The sequence below is a fragment of the Aphelocoma coerulescens genome, chromosome 2 (genome assembly GCF_041296385.1).
Source record: "Aphelocoma coerulescens isolate FSJ_1873_10779 chromosome 2, UR_Acoe_1.0, whole genome shotgun sequence".
NCBI lineage: Eukaryota > Metazoa > Chordata > Aves > Passeriformes > Corvidae > Aphelocoma > Aphelocoma coerulescens.
The window spans coordinates 39,280,487-39,302,720 of NC_091015.1; the positions used below are offsets into that span (position 1 = coordinate 39,280,487).

At 37.9% G+C, this 22,234-nt stretch overlaps 1 protein-coding gene across 1 annotated transcript in view; it reads left to right on the forward strand.

Annotated features, from left to right (window-relative positions):
* Positions 1–22,234, forward strand: part of HDAC9 (histone deacetylase 9) — a 274,226-nt gene that overhangs the window by 143,546 nt on the left and 108,446 nt on the right. Inside the window, exons 15-16 of the mRNA XM_069007080.1 lie at positions 5,371–5,420; positions 19,574–19,681. Coding sequence (XP_068863181.1) covers positions 5,371–5,420; positions 19,574–19,681 — 158 coding nt within the window. The remainder of the gene's footprint in view (positions 1–5,370; positions 5,421–19,573; positions 19,682–22,234) is intronic.

A 22,234-nucleotide genomic window follows, 5' to 3' on the forward strand; every position in this document is an offset into this window, starting at 1 on the left:
CCTCTATTCTACTGAGAACAGCACATTCCAGCACTGTCATTAGTCATAGCTGGTGTCAGTTTAAAACACTTGGCAAGCAGTGTGACAAAAATTCACTTTTTCCAAATGCATTGCTATGTGGAAGGAGAATGTTACAATGGAAGCCAAATATAGATTAGCCAAATACACCGGCTGGAAAGCAGCGATACGAGTTTCTCCTCATTTGCTTCAAAAGTCATCAGTGTTAACCTTTTACTGTAACTTGTTCTCCATTGGAGGTCAGTGGCAATTTTGAACACAGTTGGTTTTCTACCTCCTTGTATTTGATTCGAAACCAGGAACTTAAGATACACTTGCTTGTCAGAATTGCTTGCTTGCTGTTCTCATTTGCTTTATTTCAACTATTTCAGCCACTCTGACTGCAGATATTATGCCTAAGTTTTGCTAATAAGTGAGCTTTATTTTAATGCCTTCTCATGATGCAGGATATAATATCTTTCTGAATAACAGGGGGAAAAACATATTTTAACATATTAAATGCACCTATGATTATACAGAATAGTAGAAAATGGATAGGTTTTTCATGTAAAATATCTTGATGCACAGCCAATGCTTGGTGTATGCCTTTTATAACACAGAAGTAGGGTTAAATTGAGCTCTGCCATTAGCATGAAGTAGTGTTGCATGAAGCAAGTCTACTTGTCAGAAACACACAAAAAACTAGCACGTTTTGGAAATAATCTGCGACTGAAATCCTGCCTTTGTCCCAGCACACTGGATGCAACACTCTAATTCTCAGTTATTTTTATAACTCTTCTTCTAAGAAGTGGGGCTTTTCCTAAATGTAATCAAATCCAACCCAAACAAAAATAACACTAGCCATCAAAAGAAATTTCTGCCACAATTCTAGTAATACATAGCAATTATTTTGCTTTGGAAACTTAGGCTGTTTCTTCTGTAAGGCAGACTGTTGCTTCAGGAAGTCCTAAGATCATAATATTGTATAGGTTTATACATTTTCTTAGCCAAGGCAACATGAAAACTGAAAAATATTTACAGTACAATAGATTCTTAGGGGCTTGAATTTCTAAGAAAGAAATCCTCCTTTAAAAAAAAGGTGTTTCCAAGAAAAAGTTCTAAATTCCTGCATAATTAAAATTTGGAAACATTTTTATTTGATTTCATCAACATTGTAAAATTGTTCCTTTTTGAAACAGTCAAGCATTTCGTTTAAATTTGCTTGGGTTAAATTAATTTAATTTTAATTTTCATGTTATTTAATATAACATACATTGATATAAAATATCATTCCAATTTTGGATCTCAGTGGTTGAGCAGCCTCTGGGATGCAGTGTGCAGTTGCAGATACAAGGTTAAGAGGGAATGGACCTAACTGTGTTTCTGCTGATGTACACAGAATGCAGAAAGCTTTGTTTATCCCATCTTAGAAAACCATTTCTTGGCCCACGGTTCCTTACTGGACATTCTTTGCCTTTTTTATTAGACGCTTAGTCCAAAACATTTATTCTCTAAGTTTATATCAAGATCACACTCTCAGAATATATTCTGAGTGTATCCTTGGCTCAATGCCCTTTTCTCTCTCGTTTCTAGGCTATTTTCTTCTTGCATCTCACATGGCCTTTTACCAAGACATAAGTCAGTAAAAACACCCTTCCCAAATGCTTTTGCATGTGTCTGTTTTCTGGCTGGAAGCTCTAATCATTTGAGCTTCCAGACTCTTGGATAAAGGAACTTAATTTTCTCTTACATTTTTCCTAAATGTAGTGTGACTGCTCCTGATTTTGTTGTCCCCATTTCAGTGAGGTTGAACCTAACCAATCCTGATACTAAAATTAATGCCTTTGTATACTACAGAAATTCAAATTATATGTCCCAAGGGAGAAAAATCTAAAGAAAATGTTTCTCACAAAAAATATCATCAATAACCACATTTTCTCAGAAAATACTTATTTCAGTGCAAGTGTATTATTTTTTCTAAAGAAATAGTTCCATCAAATGATGGCTTTGCATCCTAATGAAAAGTAGGACCTACTTCATTTCTTTACTTGTCTACCCATCCAAAAATGAAAAATACAGAGTCACCATTTGTTCTCCACTTATGCTCCAGAATAGTTTGTGTTTCCTGTTCCTCTTCTGAAGAGTGCATCTGCTTTGTCTGAAGCTCTTTGCTTCTGTACCTCTCAAAAAGAAAAGAAACACCTGAAGAAATGAAATTTAAGTATGACTCGGGCTAGTAATGTGCTACTTGTCAATAAATGCTTAATTCAGTTTCCCTGTTCAAGAAAAAAAGCCTGATCTGGAAGACTGCAAAATAACATGACTGGAAACTACTGAAATCAATGAGACTTACACACAAATTCATCTATTCCTAATGGTTTACAAGTATTAACTTGCTTGAACTCTTGGCTTTATTTTCCCTGCATTGGGGTCTACAAATGCAGCTATTCCAAATGACCACTTCAACTTCTGCACTATTGTGTAGTTAAGCTTTGGACTGATGTATTTTACTGTGTGATAAGCAACTTGTTATGTTGCACTACCATTGTCTTGACACAAAGGAAACTGATCTGCAGACTATGTATCACATCACATTATGGTTTCCTGTACCAGCATCCAACCTTACAAATCTTCTCATATAAATTCAAGGGCCAAACAGCAAACATTTCTTACAAATATTTTTTCCTTTTTCTCATTCCAACTGTCATTAAGAAACTGTCACTCTAAGTCAAGTTTCCTACTATTAAAAGTTTGTAAAAGTGCGAAACACACTGTCAACACATCCCTGACAGTGAGTCAGTAATGAGAGTGCAACTAAAAGATGCATCAGAAAGCATCCATGCAATTCCAATTTCAAATTAATGAAGAAATAAGCACTTGGCTAAAATGGCTTTGCTCTTGAGGGATGATACTGAGAATAACCAGGTTAAAAAGTGAATACACTTTTTAATTTGGTTTTATTTTGTTTTCTTTTGAAAGTGAGTTTTCGCTCATAATTTTTCCTCATTTCATCAGACTCTTGGTCCCCAGTCATCAACCTCCTAAGCAGCTTCCTTGACTTCTGTAGGGGCCTGACCTCAGTCAGTGACGGGTGCCTCAGCACCTAATTTGACAAACTAGCTTCTACTGCCTTTGATATTATAGAATACAAATCTTGGAACATTTCTAGCTCTATCAGTAAACGGTTGTACTGACTCCAAAGCGCTGGTGACTACAACTTCTGCCCTAGTGCTAAGTCAAAAATATTTGATTATTTAGAATTTGTCTTCTACCTTACCTGAAGTACCCCAATTTCTTCTGGGACATCAACTTCAAACATCGTGGGAAATTCTAATTTCAATTCATTTTCAGAGTAGCTTTTTGCTATTGATTTTCATTTATGGCAAAGTATTGTGAGCCTTCCTTTTTTTGTGAGGCTAGCTAATTGATGGTCTCAATTTCTCTTAGTCCAACATTTCCCCACTGTTCTTTTCATGAAATCTCAATGCTTTTCTTTTCTGCAGAGTTTGGCAACTACTATTTTTCAAACCATCATGCAATAAGAAGTGAGTATTCCTGCAAGCCTCTTGATACACTGAAAAGGCTTACGTGCTTGTTTTCCCCAGTTTTCATGCTATCTTCTGATTTGATTTTAGTGTCTTCCTCACCATCTGCTTTTCTGTTTTTCCTTTGTGTTTATTGTTTTTAATAGTGTTTACCAGGCACAATGTGCCAGGATGCAGAGAGATAAATGAGAATTCATCTGTTCTCTCTTACGTCCCAACTCTGCCATGGAATTTAAGAAAAAATGTCATTCAATAATATATAAATGCCTTCTTTTATCTCAAATTACACCTTATATTTCCATTAATGTCTCCTGGCACTTTAGCAGCACTAATTTTTTAGTTATCTGCTCAAGACTTTTTCATTCTCCCCATAGTAAAAAGTGAAAAATTGGTCCCTGGATCTGCTCAGAAAGAAATCTGGAAACTCCTTCTTGCACCTCTACTCTGACAATCTCCTGCAGCCAACATTTCCTTGCATGTCTGGGGCCATCAGGACTCACAGTATGAGAATACTCTGCATAGCTGCTGCACCTGCATTTCCCCTGGTAGCTCCACAGGAGGTTTTGTTTGGCTTCTCTCGCACACTGTGCAAACTGATCAAAGGCCTCTAGTCGGGTAAAAATGCATCTTGGATTTTACTCAAAGTGTAAAGCACTTTCTTCATCCCAGACCTTGCAGTCTGGTGTCTCGTACTTCAAAGATGATGGCTTATAATTGTCTTTGTGCATTTCATTGGCACCTGCTAAACATGAGTAACTGCAGCATTCGCCCCTTCCATAACAATGAGTGACTCCTCTAGGTAACTCAAGTGATTCACTATCTAATGTTTCCTCCAGATGGCAAAGTTACAAAGCCAGCTCTGTGATATGGCAGGGGAAAAGCTTATGTTCTCTCCCACAGCTGCCTTAGGATCAGATTACACACAGGGATAGGAACTGCATCAAATCCTGAGATCCTTACCCGGTTTTCAAATTGTCGTTATCAAGACAAACAGTGAGTTTAGTAGTACCAGGAAAAAAAAAAAAAAAAAAAAAAAGAAAGAGAAAAAAGAAAATATGAATGAATAAAATGTGAGTATAAGTATTTAGATAAACCCTACCATATTAGCTAATGTATAGAGTAGAATTAGCCAGAAATTAAACTCTAAAGCCTATTAAGTTTTTGTTTCCTTTAGTATAATATATTTACTAAATAATACTGAAAAAAATGTTTCAAGTTATCTTTTCAAACTATTAATACAATCACTGATGTAAATGAAGAAAAGAGCATTTTTACATAGATAGAGAGACTAAGGCTGCAATTTTCAAAGGAGAAACTCTTCTGAAGGGAAAAAGCTAAGAAATTAGTTATCAGTTTCATGTAAACTTAATGTGGTTCCCTCTGTTGTCAGTGAAAAGAAACAGGTACTTCTCAAGCATAATTTATCCCATCAGTTATCTAGGCTGGGTGGAGGTGCCTGCCTCACTCCTCTGGCTTGAGAAGAAGCTGAGAGGAAGCTTAGACTAGCTGCTTATCAGCTACAGATATCAGGATGATTAGTCACCCTAGTTCAGAGTGATTTTCTGTGGAATTTTGATTGTTTTATTCCTTTGAAACTGCTTAGCAGTCTTCAGATTTGTCACTGTTGGATAATAGTACTTTAAACGTCCCATGGCTGATTTGATTTCTAGGTATTATGATTATTTTTTGTACTAGTATCTGGCATTGTCATAGTGATAATAATAATGAAATCTGAATTACTGTAAAGAGTAAGGAAATACTTTTCCAATATTTAAATGTCTTTTTGATGAATGATGCTTATTGTTTCTTTTTTTTCTTTAATATATAGGAAACGTGTCTCAAAAACTCTTTTCCTTGTTGCCTTGTGGGGGACTTGGGGTAAGTAGATGTTTGCTTTTTCACAAAAGGGACAGCACACAACATATGTGTTCATTGGTTAATTCTCTAGCACTATCAGTTCAAAGTCTTCAGAAGCTGATAAAAAGTGTAAAGATGAAACATGAGCCGTTATCGCACTGTGTTTTCACAGACATGGAAAACAGCACATTACAAGAGGCATATGGAACAGCTAGGAACAAATTTTGTGGAAATGTGCCCATTTCCAGTTATCCCACTTTGGGTTTTTACATGAGCTCTTTCCTTGAGGAAAGTAACATGGGCACAATTGTTATAGCATAATAAGCTTTGGAGAAGTAGTTTTGTGTACTGTTGAAAAGTAAATATGGTTCCACACTTCTCTGAAAGGACAAAAAAGTTGCCAAAGCTAATATTTAGCATGAAAAGGGCTCACTAGCTGCTAGCCAATAACTTGGGTACTGTTAAAATAATAAATTATGTGAGCATTTTTATGTCCTGTTTTGAAATGGATTGGAATGGATTCATCCTGAAAGACAAGCTCGTATTGGGACACAGTAGACAAAAATCTCCAGAAAGAACTATGTTGCAACACTAGGTAAAAGAATAAAGCTAAATTATTGAAAACCATGTAGAATTTCTGATACTGGTATCATGCTCCTATTAAATTGTAGTGAAGATAATGCCAAGGAGAAATAATTTTTCACATATATGAATTTTTCACACAAAAGTATTTAATGCTTTTGGTCCAGCTGGGTCCATTATTTACTGATGTCATCAATGTCAAAGTGAAATGATAATATTCTAGGTATCAATGGGCTGGATGGTTGATGTATATTTTACTTCCCTTTTACTGTTTCTCAGTGAATTCCCTGAGTATCTCTCTGAATAGTCTGAGCAGACATAAAGGTATAATCTCTAGAGGTCAACTTCCAGTGCACCCTTATACAGATTTATTTACTTTTATTCTTCACAAAGCATAAATTCCATACCATACTAGTATGTTTATATGACAGAAGAAATACTCATTTTGTAAGGTTTTAACACACACACACATAAAAAAGAAAAAAAAATGCATTTTAACCTTCAGTAATTTGTGATTTTTGTGGATTTCTGAACTATGACTGAAGAAAAAAGGAATCAGGAAGTTGTAATCATTCCAGTTCCTTCACTGTGGGCTTAGCTTGCTGAAGATTCTGCCTAAAATTTGGAAGTTGGTGCCTAGCAACTTGCCAATCTCCAGAATGGGCATAATTTCTGCATGTGGTTCAGCCAACATTACACATTGATATGTAGACGTGTGTGCACGTGCACCTCTGTAAACTACTGTGTGCACACATGCACACATATATGCACACACTGGTGTATGAAAAAGGTAATTTTTCACACTGCTGATGCAGAGAAAATTGAAGAAAAATTTAATAAACTTCAGAAAGGATGTTCAGGCTTCTGAGTAAAAAGAAGATTATGTAAAATTGCTCGAAAAAATCTATTTGAGGGCTTTGGATAGTAAACAAAGACCATGGCATTCTTTGAAAGTAAAGGATACAATTTTTCTATGAAACAGGTCACTGTGGTATTAAAAATTCATGACCAGATATGTGCTTTGAAATCCTTCTACTAATGACAGTATGTTTTCCATTCTAAAGCTAACACAAGTCAGAATTGCTCAGTACAGCTTCATTTTTTTAAGTATTTAAATTAATATACACTTTTTTTTTTTTTTTTTTTTTCCAGTCTGTGTGCTTTATTTTTTATTTAAATTCATGGAAATTGGATTAAAGAACATGTTGTAGAAATTGATCTTTTATTTATTTATTTTCTAGTTGGTTTGCCTTTCTATATGTTATTACTGTCAGGCTTGCTGTGGGGCTCTTTTAAAGGAATGGGTTATGACCTTTTTCAAGGTAAATAATCAGATTAGGAGCTTTCTTTCAGTGATACTTAGCTGCCGATTGGTTAAGATGAGCTTTGGGAAAGGGAGCTGCTTCAAACTACATGAAAAGCAATCCTTAAGCTTACTTTCAGAAATAATGGTGTAAAGAAACAAAAAATATTGCTACTTAGTAACTCTCAATTTAATTGAGAGGTATAAAGCACTAATCAATGTAAAGCAGGAAGAGTAGATCATGCAAAGATTTTAGGGAGGGATGGAAGAACTTTAATTTTTTTAATGTTTGTTGGATATTTTTTCTTCCTTGCTTGCATCATTACTTGTTTGCTACAGAATATAATAACACAGTGTTAAGAAAAAAAATTCCATTCTTGCAGGAGACTTTATGACTGCCTTTGGAAGGAGGGCTTTCAGAGCTCTTTGATCCTATTGTCTTCTAACCATACGGGGACCTTGCTGGCTGCTATTATGCAGCTCTACTATTAAATAGATTAGTAGTTAGACTACTCATACGGGGGGTGGGAAACCTAGGCTCAGTTCTCTCCACTCCCAGGCTGGATTTAATATCAGAGACTCCACGTCTTAGTGGGTGTTGCTACCACACTAGAGAGCAAATATTATTTCTGGTTGGGGACCCCCACACCATGCCACTGTTGGAAAGAGCTCCGGACAAGTAAGGCTTTATCCATAAGTAGGATAAAGCCCATGTACCTAAGGCTATGATCTACCTAGCATATATAATTATAAATACTGCCAAGTCCTAGTTCTGAGGCCCTGTTCCACAAACAGCTTATAAATTTGATGTGAAAGAATCACTGAACAGAACGAAAACTGCTCTTGGATCAAGGAATGGAAGCTAGGACTTCCCAAACACTGAAGACATGATCACTTGATGGGCTTTTATTGTTCACAAACAAAAGTCCAACTAACCTCTGTAACCCTGAATTCTATTCTATTACTGATTTTGTTATCTCTGTTCTAAAACTGCAGTTAACATCTGTGATCCTCTTCTTTGGACATTACTCACAGTTACAATGAAAGAAAGTTTGTTTCAAGAATTTTGAAAAGCAAACAAGAGGCAGTCTGTGTCCATAACCAGTATTTTCTGATCCTTTTCCATCACGGCACTAAATCTTTTGTAGCAGTGAAAATAATGCATGTAAAACTACTGTTTACTCATTTTGTAAACTTTTCATCCATATGAATCTTCTTTCAAGTAGTGCTAGGGATTGATTATGTCAGAGTCATTGGTGAATATGGCTTAGTATATGTTAGTTTTTCAGAAGAAATCAAACAATAAACTTTTTAGTTTTATAAGGAACTATATAAGTAATAATTAGGTCTCTCATCTAGGAGCAGAAATCTGTTTCACCTGTACTGTACAGCTAAACTGAACAGATCTCACAAAGAGAGAAAAAAAAATTGTCTAACATAGCATCCTAAATTTGCGTATAACAGGTTTTCTTTAAATGATGGTTGATTTTTTATCAAAGGACTATCCAAGGTCAGGAGTATAAAATCCGCTGAAATATGGGATCTCCCTCCTGCAATAATGCTTTTTATTGTTTTTTTTTCAAGCTTAACCTTGTTCCAGAACCAACTGTTGTTAAAGAATTCTAATACCGGGGGGATGAAATTCTTTGTGTTGGAGAGAGACTAGCAGCTCTATGGCCAGCAGTTTTAATAAAAAGAGATGGTTTCTTGCAGCTAGTCAGAGGTTTGGAATGCGAAAAGTTTTCCAGGAGAGGTGGGTAGATTACAGGTGAAGTGGCCAAATGGGGAGAATAATCACAAATTACATTTTGGTTCTGTGGATTGTCAGACTGCTCCACAATTTTTCATCTGTAAACAGCCACTAGAGCTATAACTGATCATTTGACCAATGTATCCATCTATTGCAATTCCTCTTCTGTTGTGCTGTGAAAATGACAATAAGAGAAGAAGAAATCTACTTTTAATGGGAGTAAGTTTCATCTCCTTGTCTCAGTCTGTCACTAAAAATAGTGATTGTTTTCTTGCCTGTTTGACCTGCTGCTGTGTGAAGAAATCTTGAAGTCATTTCTCAGCCATATTTTTTTGTCTAGTTGATAGGCAAAAAACCCCACAAAAGCAAAGAAGAGCAGGCTTTTATGATAATGTCATCATCGGCTCCCAGCTTCAAACACTTCTGCGGCTTTTGAATTGTCATTTATAACTTGGAACTGAACCGACCCATAATTCCCTTGATGCATTTAGAGAAATTGATAACAGACTGCTTCTTTTATGGCTCAGAGGAGGCAACTCCAATCACATCACTATTGGCAGTCAATATTATTTTCTGACATGGCTGTAAAAGTATAAAGGGGCTTATGGCATTTGTTTAGATGAGGAATGGGCTCTCAAGCTGTGCTGGGGTTTATGGGTCCAGATTACTGAGAAGCAAAGGGAATATGATGTTTGCAAACAGGATATGATTTTATTTAAGTTTGGGTTTCATACGTTGTTCCCTGGGGATTGTCCTGCAGACAGAAGAGAATTTCACTTTTATCATATGAAATTGGGCAGTTATCCAATCCCCCCTGCTCTCCCCCCATCCTCCCCACCAAAGACACTGCTCCAAACCTGTAATGCGTAAAGTCAGACCTTTAAATTGCAAGGGGAGGAGCTGGGGGAGAATGCCACCCTGCAAGAAATCACACTTCAGAAGAATTAATGTTTAGTGAACTGAACAGAGTGGCTCCTGGGCTAAATATTGAGCCATCTGAATGGGTGAGTGTGGCTTGTACATATTATGGAATCTCCGTTGCATTTCCTCTAATTTTGCTGTTACAGCAGTGAAACAGAGATGATGTTTCTGCTGGGATAAGCTGGTCTTGTTTCAAAAACTGAAGTGTAACTTAGATCTTCCATATCAGAAAACAATTTGGCTTTAATTACCAAGAGAACAAATTTATAGCTATAAAATCTCTCACCATATTTACAAAACTTAAAAAAATTATATTTTCTGAATCTTAAATTTCTTCCGGCCATTCCTTGCTGTGGCAGCTGACGGTGCTACTTTCTGTTCTGACCACACAGGAAGAAAAGCAATAAGAAAGGCAAGATTTTACTAGTACACAGGTTTAGTAAGTCATCCAGGAAGCAAATTGGTTTTTCCTGCTTCTCATTCTTCCCTTGATCTTCTCAGTCTGTGCCCAGGAAGAATTTTCAGCCTTTACACATTTATGACTCTTCATTCCTCTTATAAGAGCTAATGGTACCAAACTGGTTCCATTACCATGGTATAACAGTGTAAAAATCACGAAAATACTGGCAGTAGCATTGCCTTCTTGTAGCAAGTTTAGGTTCCAGGCTGCTTAGGTGTCTTTCCTTATATCTGCACACAAATGTGTCTGTAGAGAAATTAGACTGCCTATAGTCTGGGCCCTCAAATGAACCACCACCTCCACACAGACATTAGAATTAACTTGTGTCTTCCCTCTGTATTCCAGGCTGTACCAAAATAGATATACTCTTCTCAACAAAAAGTATGTCTGTTTCCCAGGTTTGGGAAAGCAATCTGTAATTCCTAGAAGCTCATTTACTCAATATTAAGTCTCCCACTGTGAAATCATTAATATACCGTGGTGCTAATATATTCACCTAATACTTTAAATTACTTACCTGCCTCATTAACTTATTGAAATTTGACAGTTACAACATTTTGGAACACACTGCAGAAGGCTTCTAGGAATGAAGGACTTGTTTAACCCCTAAGCCTGTCAGCTACACCATTCTTAAGAAATACCAAGATTTATTCAAAACAACAAGCAGATTATACTTTAATTGACCTATTTTGCAGACTACTTAGGACTCACTGCTACATGGTGTTGACTGTGATATTTTCTGCAGACGTCTACAAAATGTGTGATCAATAAGGCCACACTGGTACCACCCCAAGGCAATTTAAGGCCACTGGGGATGGAACCAGAGCCAGAGTCAGAGGTCTGTCTAAAGAAAAAAATAGTGAATTAAGATAAAATCTGCACATTTAATTAACTTTCAGTGCAGAACAGCAGCTCTCTGAAGACTCCCTTGTCCAGCTTTATGTACTGGCATTAGAAAGTCACATGCATCACTAGAACAGGAGTGGTACTACCTAAGATCAGGAGAACTGACTGGAGGTGCTTGATTTCCTTTATTGACAGAGACTTGAAACTAAGTTTCAAATTTCAGGCACATTGATTTTAGAAAAAAAACCAACAGTAATAAGGTGAATCTTGATGACCACAGCAGGAATCAGCCAGCCTTCCTTTACTGAGGTACACAGACTTCATCTCTGGTTCAGTAAAGAGCAAGTGGTCTCACCTCTGGGCAGGGAGGGAATGCCACATTTAGCATATCAACACCATGGCCACAAAAAAAGGAAAATATTTCTTCACATGACAGGGCAGATATTTTGTCCCATTCTTGGCATTTCATGGCACTGAGGTGGCCCTGTGCCATCTACCACAGAGCTTGATGTTTCGGTGAGAGGTGGAACTGTTCAGCTGAGAGACACAGTTCTTTTGTACTGCTGCAGGCACAATACAATGCTCTACAATAGTCCCAGAATGCTTTTACTTGCAGCAGGCAAGGACAGAAAACTCAGACATGGCAATCTGACAACTCGCCAAATACACAATTTGGTGCCTCACACAATTTTTTTCCCCTTTTAACAAAGGACATTTTTCCCTTGCTACTCAACCAGAATAAATTTTTAAACAAAGATACAGTGCATGGATCACAGAAAATTATTGGGAAGTTAATGAAAATTATAACAGGAAGTTAATGAACTACTGTAAAGTCAAATCTTTAAAGGTCTTACCTAATTTTCTGCATTTCCTAAAAACTATTGTGTTGCCAAAGACAAACATTATGCAAAGAAGCCTTCTTATACAGATGTATATATATATAAATACTCACAGGTATGTTAAGCATAAATAGTAGAAGAGTACCATATCCAATCTACTACTACTGTTCACTCTGCCCAGACTTAATCACACACACACACGGATTTGACAGTAATTCTGTAATTAAAGAAGAATTCACATTTGCACTTTAAAAACGTATCATGTGCTTATTGACCGAATTTAACTCCAGGATGGACAGAAGAGCTCTCTGAAGAGGAAATGTATATTTGCTGTTTATCTGAATAAACACCAGGTTCTAGTGTAGCCCCACAGAGGCCTCTAACATAACCTACATCCAGGCAGAAAGCTGCAATACTATGTTTTAACGTCTTCAGCAGTAAATTATGAAACTTTTTAAAAATAAGGCTTGAATTTTGCACAAAGTTGCATTTTCTGTAACTGTATGCATTACAACCAACTATACATTGTTGTATCTCCTTGTCTACAAACTCCTGGAAGCTGGAAGATCAAACATAAGAAGGCAGTTGCACAAGCATTTTCACACACTAACCCATTAACTACTAAAACAAATGTCAAGTTAAATTAATAGAGTACTTAGGGCTAGGCCTGAAAGTGCAGTAACATTTTTTACAAGCATCTGGTGATAGACGCCACATATCTGAGACTTGAATCTGGGCCTAAGTGTTTTATTTATGAGTTTTTTCTAAAAACAAGTACTAATCCACATCTAATCCATGCTATCCTCCCTCCATTCCCCCTACCAATGATCCACACATCACTGTTGCACTAAGGTTTTGAGATCCTTTACGGGGTCTAATGTATGCTTTATGAGACCTTGAGATTCTGGATGTCTGTCATAAAAGTTCGTTTAAGAGAACCCAAGTAAAACTATTTGAGATACTATTCTATTCAGGATTTAGCTTGACTTAGACTGATTTTTCTGTGCTTCTCATTTTGAATACAAAGCTATTTATTTTTCAATACAGACCTCACATATTTACTAGGTTTTTCACAAACTTTAAGATGAATTTTGTTTTTACAGAGAGGGTGCTGCATTTAAATCAGGGGATGACTACCAACATCAGTAGCTCTGCTAGGCATTCAAAAATTAATTAATAATTAATTTTTTTACTGAATATTTTCTGAAAATTGGCTTTGATTGGCTTTTCATGTTACTTCACTATTGGCAGGCAAAACTTGAAAGACATTAAGTATTCTACATACAATTGGTTTGTGTATTGCCCACATTCCTTGTCCTTGAAGAAAGCCTGGAAAGAGGTTTTTGGAATCAGAATTAATAGCCTTTAAAACTATTTTTAGAAGCCCTTTTCCATAAATATTATTACTGATAAGTTCTCCTACTGGAATTATTCAAACACAGAAGTCAATGCAAGACTAAGGGAATACCATGGTTTTTGTTTAAGCAATGATTTGTGATGATTCTTTGAATTATTCAGCCTGCTGGAGCCTAAAGATCACATGCCCTCACAATTTATTTGTAAACCACACTGGTAGGCAAGAAAATATGAAAAGCTGATATTCTGGGTACTCCTTATGGTAGGCATTTTAGATCAAAACAGCTGGAAATGCCTTTGACAGAAAAAATCTTTGATACAGCTGCAACAGCAGTAAAAATAAAGGAAGCTCACTGTACATATTTGTCCTAAAGCAGTACACTTTTACACACTTCCTGTATCTGGGATTTATGGAAAAGGCGTCAGCCATGCAAACCTTTTCTCCTTTGTTCCTTAACGAGTGACATGGCTGACAGGCCATTCATTAGAAGCTGTTCCTTGGAGATGATGAGTACACCTTCGCTTCTTTAGTCATGGTGAGATGAAACAGCAGCTGAGAAGCACGTTGAGGACCTTTTGCTTCCTAGTGGAAATCACAGAGGTGATGAATGATCACCAGGACATCTGTAAGAGTGGGAGGTGAGAGCTATGAGCGTGACACCTGGGAAGCCGCACTGCTCATGGTCAGAAGCAAAATACTCCAAACTTATGCGGTAGCATTAGCTGGCACCAACAGTGTCTAAGAATGACAGACTCCTTGCTGGAAGTGATACTGAAATGCCACACAATTTTTAGAAGCTGGAACACTTCAGAAAAATATTTAATTTCTGTTTTCAAGCCAGGAAATTAAAAAAACCCAGTGATAGAAACATGTTTGCTCTGGCATAAGTGAAAGAGTGTGAGACTCTGAATGCTTTTAAAGCTAAAACACAAGAATTTGCTCTGCAACACATAAGTTTTATTAAATTTCAGTATCACCGAGGATGTCAGTACTCTCCAGTATTATTTGTCAGATATTCTTAATCAGTTTCTTTACTGCATATAGCTACACTGTTGTTAGCTGACCAGATTTTATTTACTTCTCAGTATTATAACCACTTATATCAAAGGACAGAATTTTTTTAACATAGTTGTTTTTCTAGATTTGTGTTGAAATGTATCCATCTGAAATGCATACTTAATTAACTTCCATCCAAGAAGATGCCTTTAAAGAAAGGGCAAAGAACCCCTTCAAACTACTGTAAAGAACTGCTTGTTGTCCAGGATATTGGACACATAGAATACAAGGACTGCCATCAAAGGAGCATCACAGGTCAAAGTTCCCATGAACAAGTAGATGACAGATTGCATTTTTTGACCTGAAAGTAAGTAGAGTACCTCTTGTGGGGACGTGTGGTAACTCCAAGAGGACTGGTTTTGATTTTAATGATGGCAGTAATTATGCAGAGAATTCAGAGCAGGATGAGCAATTCAGTGTATTTTTAATTCCTCTTAGGAGGAAAATCAGAATTCCACTGCATAAAATGGATTTACATTAAATCACAAGTTGTATGTTTGTGGGTGGGAGGAGGGGTGGGCAGAGAAAGTTCTAGGATGCTTTGAATTCATCCCAAAGCAGCAGCTTGGGCTCTATTTTATATTGTCATATAGTTATCAGTGGGTACGTATTACAATAATTTAAGAAAGAGAAATAACTTGCACAGATGAATACATCATGCAGGGTGTAAAAAACTGAAAGGTTTGTCAGTCTGTGAGCAGCATCTCTGGTAAGTAGAACTGTGATACAATGACCACTTGGCAGATCCCAGGAGGTTTCTGGAGAAAAGAAGACTGAAATAAAAGATGAGGAATGAAGAGGCTTAGTGTCAGGGAAAGGGACAGGTAAAACAAAAAGCAGTTATTATCTTAGAAATGCTTTGGCATTATTTTTCACATTCCTTTTTTTGCCCCTCTGAGGTAGGTTCGAGATAAATTCAAATAGCAGGAGAAGGAATATTTCCAGTTTTGTCAACTGCAGTGATTTCAGAAAGATCTTTATGTAAGCAATCTCTCCCTCAGGTGTAGTGCCATATCCTTCCTCACTGCTTGCACACATTCCACAACCTGAGCACAGCATAAGGACTTGGTAACTTTCAAACTTTATAGTCAGTCTTCCTTAAAATGAAAATTTCCAGCCCAAAAGGGATTACAGTAAAAGCTTTCTGTCTGTTGAAGTGTCTCTGTTGTAAGGCTTCTTCTTTCTTAGCTTGTTCTGAGTATGCTTAAAGTCTTCCTTGTGGAAGTGGCATTATTACATAGATACTTCTTACAGGAAGCATTCATATCAAGTTTTTTTGTAGTGCAAAGCAGAAAATTTCTGGACGCAGGGCTTGAAATATAAGTTGCATTCAGTCAGGAGAAGTTACCCACATTTCTTTTCACTTAAGTCATTCCCTTCCTCTTTAGTGCCTCCACATCCACTTCAGGGACAGGTAGCTTAATTTCTATCATCTGTAGCTTTGCAGAGTATTAGCTTTGCTACACATGCCAATGATTGAGCTATACTAGATGTGCTTGAAAAAGCCTGCAACCTACAGTGCTCATTCAGGAAACTGGGAGTGAAGTAAATCCATATGTGCGTTAGAAAGTCAGTGTTCGGATAGGGCTCGTGCTCTCTGGCTCTCGGCGCTATCATGCACATTTCTTCTTTGAAGAGCTGTAGCAGTGATAGGATTTTTGATAATAAAGTATGTAGTATTCTCATAGTTCAACACTGACATTTTGATGCTTTAAAAATTTTTTTTTCATTTGTTTAAATTCAGAACATTCTTCTATCTTGACAATTTTTGAAGGGCTCCTAAACAGAAGTAATATACAAAATTAAACAGAAAAAAAGGCTAAGATTCTGTGTTAGAATTCAGCTACAAATGCTGCATTTTCTGTAAATTTTGTTTAACATTTTCTGAAAAACAATCCTAATCCAGATAGGTTTTGCACTGAATTCTTTGGCTGCTCCAAAGCACTTGAACAAAAATAACCTCTTATAAAATTCCATCTGACTTCGTCATAGTCTGTGATTCAGAAAGCATCACATTTGTCACAAATTCATGCATAGTCGGCATATAGATAGGCAGTCAGATATATGTGATATATACACGCAATAGAACCAGAAACCACAGTGTCTAATCCTATTCCCTTTACTTGTGTAAAATCCAACCATTTCATCTCACAGGAATAAAGAAAAGCATATCAGTAGGATTTCAGAGCTGCATTTCATATACAGTCTGACAACTGGGCCAACTAGTAGCTGTAATTTTAATGGGTTTGCCATTTATACTACTGTATTTCAACAGCAATTTACAAAGTAAACATTAAGTAACACTAAAAGAAAATCTCTGTTTAAACACCTGAAACATTGAAGGAAATACATAGAATTAATAGAGACATAAAATGGAGTGAGATGGCATTTTCTAGTTATAGCTAAAGGGTTGGCTGTGTGATGCAGGTTCTTCTAGGTTGTTCTTCATGAGATGTTCCTCATAAATTCAGTCTTAATTTTGCAAAAATATGAAATAGTATTTGATACCTAAGTTTGTAATACTGTGCCTTTTCAGGGTAATTATTCATATATTCATGTTACATTTCTTGTATTATAGTAACTATGCATTAAAGTATGCAGCTTCAGTTAGCTACCCCTAGTTTTAAGAATTCACCACTCATTACATGTACCATGCCCAAGAGATTAGCTAAAATATCCTGAATTTCCTGCGTTCATTCAGGTGGTAATTTTTGAAAATTTCTCAGGAAACACTGTTCTGTTTCCTGATTGCCCATTTTTTCTACCAGTCCAGGTAAATTAAGGTTGCAGTCATTCAAGTGATCTAAGGGAAATTTTTCAGTGGAAGATACTTGGTCTTACTGTTCCAGTTCAGTCTCCTCACACTCAGCTGAAAGCAGAAAATGATAAATTCTGTACCCTGGCCAATGCTCAGCATTCAGCAGGAGAGACTGCAGTCTCATGTGTCAGAGCAGACAACTGTCTTAAGGGTGGGTACTCTCAAGCTGTGGTTACAATTTTAACTTAATCAGCCTTCCTGGAAATGAATCATAGTCCCTTTGAGGATGCAGGTTGCTCCTGCTCATGCCCTGGTGTATGAAGCAGCTGCCATTGAATCATTTTCATCAGCCACTCCTTCACGTTAACCTTAATTTGCTAGCCATAAAAATGGTAAGAAAGTACTCCCTCCCAGCCCTCTTGCTGATACTTCTTTATTTAAAATACTGCACAGTATTTTTCAAACTGTATTATGGTTTGATTAAATTGATTTAACCAATGACCTCTACTTATTTATCTCCTGATTACCTTTAGAAATGAAATTTTTTTCACAGTTCCTTTAAAGCAATAGAGAGATAACTTGAAGGTCTGCCTAATGTTATATATGTCACTATATTTTTACTACTTGGTTTCTTTCTTGTTTCTTGTTAACTATTGATTAGTGTGCATCTTTTGGAAACCTACTTAGTTTCTTTAAATCACAAGCTATCAATCTACAAAACAAGTATAATAAATCATCCCATATCAGGCTGATAATTGTGTTTGTACAACATTTTGAGTTTCTCAGATGAAAACACAGTGTGCTGTCATTACTGTTATTCTAAACTTTGTAAGCAAAATCCAGTTTCCTTATTCAGGTCTACTGCAAATACAAACTATTTTCATTAGTTCTGCTGCATGCACGCAAAACTGATCAAAATGATAGAAAAATCAGGTCCAGGACATTGAAAAATAAGATCATTTTAGTAGCTTGAAATATAATATTATTGTAACAGTAATGGCGAGGACATTTGACAGGTGTAGAGAAGATCAAGCTTAGATCAAGCTTTTTTTCTGTTTCAAATGAGTAATCAGAGAAATTCCTCAGAACTTCCAGAGTCGAGTAGCAGTTGCATCCATTTTCAATTACTTGATTTCTTTCCTTTTTTTTTTCCCCCCCAAGGAATTAGGAACAGAAGCTTCTGGTTCAAACTGAAAACATGTCTCAGTGTGCTTGGAAGTCATCCAAATAGCATCTGCCACAGTATTTTGTCTATTTCTAAACGTTTTTCTTTTCATGATAAATTTGTACGGTATGATACAATTAAATGCACTTCCCATGGAGCATCAAGGAAGTCTGGCTGTCTCTCTGGATAACTTTTTCAGACTATTTAACACCATCATGTCTGCTTCACATAATAGAAAATATATATAGGGATAGACAACATTTCACCTCTATGTTTTGGTATGTTTCTGCAAATAAGGAGGCATTAAAAATAGATTTTGAAAGTAAAATTTTAGCATGCTGACTGAAGCCGTAAAGCAGTACTGCTTAGCCACCTTTGCATATATATATAATGTTTTACATGTCACACTTGCTCATTTAGAAGGTGCAAAAGATAACTTTATCTGCTTTAAAAACCCTCATTCATCTGTTACAAAGTAAAGCCTTCCAGCCAAACTTATTAGTTCACCAAAACTGGAGATACAGCAAGGGTCTTGCTTTATGTAATTCCATTTTCTGTCTATGGCAAGAGTGACTGCCGAAATTATTTGTAACAATTAATTGTTCCAATTTGTTACTTATAAACAACTGCCTGGGAAGAAAAAACGAGTGGTTACTACTCTTTTGTTCTTACGAAAGGGGCCACTGACGTGCCACTGATGAGCTTTGCTGGCACGGGCTGCCCAGAACGCTGCTGGGGCAGCGGTGGCTGTTCCCGATGGACATTCCCGATAGACATTCCCGATGGTCCCGGCCCTGGCAGGTCCCCGTCACCTCGCCAGCTGGCCTGAGGAGCGTCTGGCGAGCAGGCCCGGCCCGGCCGATGTAACAGTGTTTGTAATGAGAAATCTAAACAGGGAATGGCAGCGAGGCATGACAGGAATGTGTTTCCATTGGAGAAGCCCGTGCAGAGAAAAAGCATAAGCAAAGCCATGTCCAGAAGGCCTTTCAGCTGGCCAGCACGGAAGACTGATGTTATTGTACACGGCCTGTCACGCTGCCAGCCCTCCCTCACGGGTTTGTTTTCTCTCATGCTCTCCCTCTCCCTCTCCCTCTCCCCTCTCCCCTGCCTTCCTCCCGGGGCCGGCTGTTTGCTCAGGTGGACAGTGACACCGTTTGGAACGAGCTGCACTCGGCCGGGGCGGCACGCATGGCGGTGGGCTGTGTCATCGAGCTGGCGGCCCGCGTGGCCTCCCGGGAGCTGAAGGTGAGGTCCGGGCCGCGCCGTGGGTGGGAGCGCCGGGCGGGCCGGGAGCACGGGGGGCTGAAGGGCGGCGTTGTTCCAGCCCTCGGCTCCGGGGAGGGCGGCGGGACGAGAGCCGGGAGCGCGGCCGCGAAGGCGTGGCATTGCATGAGCTGTAGCGGCCGGGGGCAGTGCCAGCGCGGAGGTGCTGCAGCCCGAGGTGCAGTTAGTGCACATCTCTGCCCAGTGGCTGCGGCACTGCCTTTGAAGTAAAGTTTTAAATATTTTTTTTTTTTAATGTGGTTGTTTAGTCACGTGCGTAACCTCAGGATACCACCCAGCGAGAGGGGCGGCAGCCGCCGGGTTACGAGGGCGCGGCTGGCGAGGAGGGCGATGGGCAGGCGGTGCCCGGCTGCCAGCCCGTGTCCCCCCGCTTCTGCCGGGCCCCTTCCCGCTCCTATCTCCGTGCCGCGGGATCCGCCAGGCATGATGTACAGAACCCAAATTATCCCCAGTCTAAACAATTTATAAAAGCTCCAGACCTGACAGACTTTGACATTTTATTTGGTATTTTAACGGCCCTATTTAAAGGTACACCATATGCAGCCGGAGTGCAGGTTTGCCCCAATAAACATTGTTGGAGCTAACATGTCTCCTTAATGAAACTGTTTATTCACTTTCCAGTCCACATACTAATGGATTCAGTCCTATTTCCAGAATCAAGATGGAAAGAAATATTATAAAATTAGCGCTGAATGATGATTTTTAAAACTCCAAATTCTGTTTGGAGAATTTTCTTCCTGTCTCTCTCTCTCTTATTTCAATCAAAATATGTTAGCTACCTGTTTGGGAATGGGGACATACATTTATGTATATATGTAGATAGATATAGAATGTATCTGTTGTACCAATGACAGCATAGTCAGGTGAAATGCAGTACTATAGTTCTGACATAATCAAATACAGTTACTAAACTTTTATGTTCAGACACTGAAATGATAAGCCAGGTACCACACAAAGTGTACAAATTTTGAAATCTCAGATCAAGGACAGGGTGCATTGTATGGGATCCTGTTATGTATCCTTTCTGATGGGTTCTTCATCCCCTTTAAGATCTTTTGGGCACAGTAGAATATGTAACTCACTGTGCATTGTTCCATACACAAAACTAATGAAAGTGAAGAAGGATTTTTTATCTAGTTTTTATCTTTGGCAACTGTAGAACAGACAGGCAATTTAAAAGCAAGTTTTGATAATAATAATGAAGTGTGTCTTGTGTGTACTTGACATGAGCAGGGGCCACTACAGAATCTTTACCACTTACCTCTGTACATTTGTGGTGTGACTCTCAGAGTGTGAATGCTCTTGCTTATTTATGTGTGTGATAGACAGCTAAAAAGAATCAGCAGCTATCGTGAGATTTCTCTTGCTACTGGTGTTGCAGCAGTCTGTAAGTAGATGTTTTATATTCAGTACTACATACTTTATATTTAGAACTATTTTGTAGTTTACTGTAACATTATTGTTGATCCTAAATAGAATTTTTTGATTGAACCAGTCTCATGCCACTTGCAGTTGAGACATAGGAAAGGCAGTTGTTCAGTAGATGCGCTCAGTAGCTGGTTTAGAACAAATCATCAGAAAAACAAAAATGGAAAGGATTTGCTGTGGAAGAGAACTGTGAATATTCTTACCATTCCTGATAGGTTTTTATCTAACCTGCTCCTAGACTTCCAACATGAAGCCCAGCGACTTATATGACACTATTGCATCTGTATGAACTATCAATCTGCATGTGGTATTTTTAATCTAAGGTTATGGAAGGGTTATTAATGCCTGACTGTCAGTAGAAAAGCATGTTAGCAGAATTTCTGTAAATGCAACAATCCTGACATTAGCTGTTTCGTCAGTCTTTCTATGTTTGCTTGGTCACTGCATCCATTCAAACCCAGGGTTTCCTAGCAAGTTGCTCTCAATACTCTCATATCGTAAATTACATTAGGGGGATTTTTGCAGTGTTTTCTGGAGCTCTCTACAATCTCCATAAGATTTTACACCCATAGATCTGTATGTTCCAGTCTACCTTTATGCCTTTACATGTTCCTTTTTCATCTTGCTGCCATTTTATCTGTAGCAAAGTAAGTTGATGAGCTGTTTCTGTTAGGGAAAATACCAGTTTTGTAATGTACTTGTGAAAATCTAAGGGGAAGAAGATGAAGCTGACCACTTTCACGTGCATTCATTGAGCAAACATGCATGTGAAGGAACCATTTAGGGCCCGTTCTGACTGTGAGCACGGAGTGGGAGGATTAAGCTCTGATGGGGATCTGGAATGATCTGCTACAGCCTCAGAATTTTTGGAGGATTCCAAGAATTGCATGCAAGCTATAACAGCTCTGCAGCATGTTAACAGCTAGATGAGAGCAGTGGAGAAGTAGTAGTAGTTCCCTGGATGTTTACTACTGTGGATTGCTGGTGTACTGTCAGTTTGGTGTCATCTTAAGAAAAAAAGATAAATTATGAGACAGGGCATACTGACTTGTCTGAAATCCCACAGTTCTCTGAGAAGACCTGTGT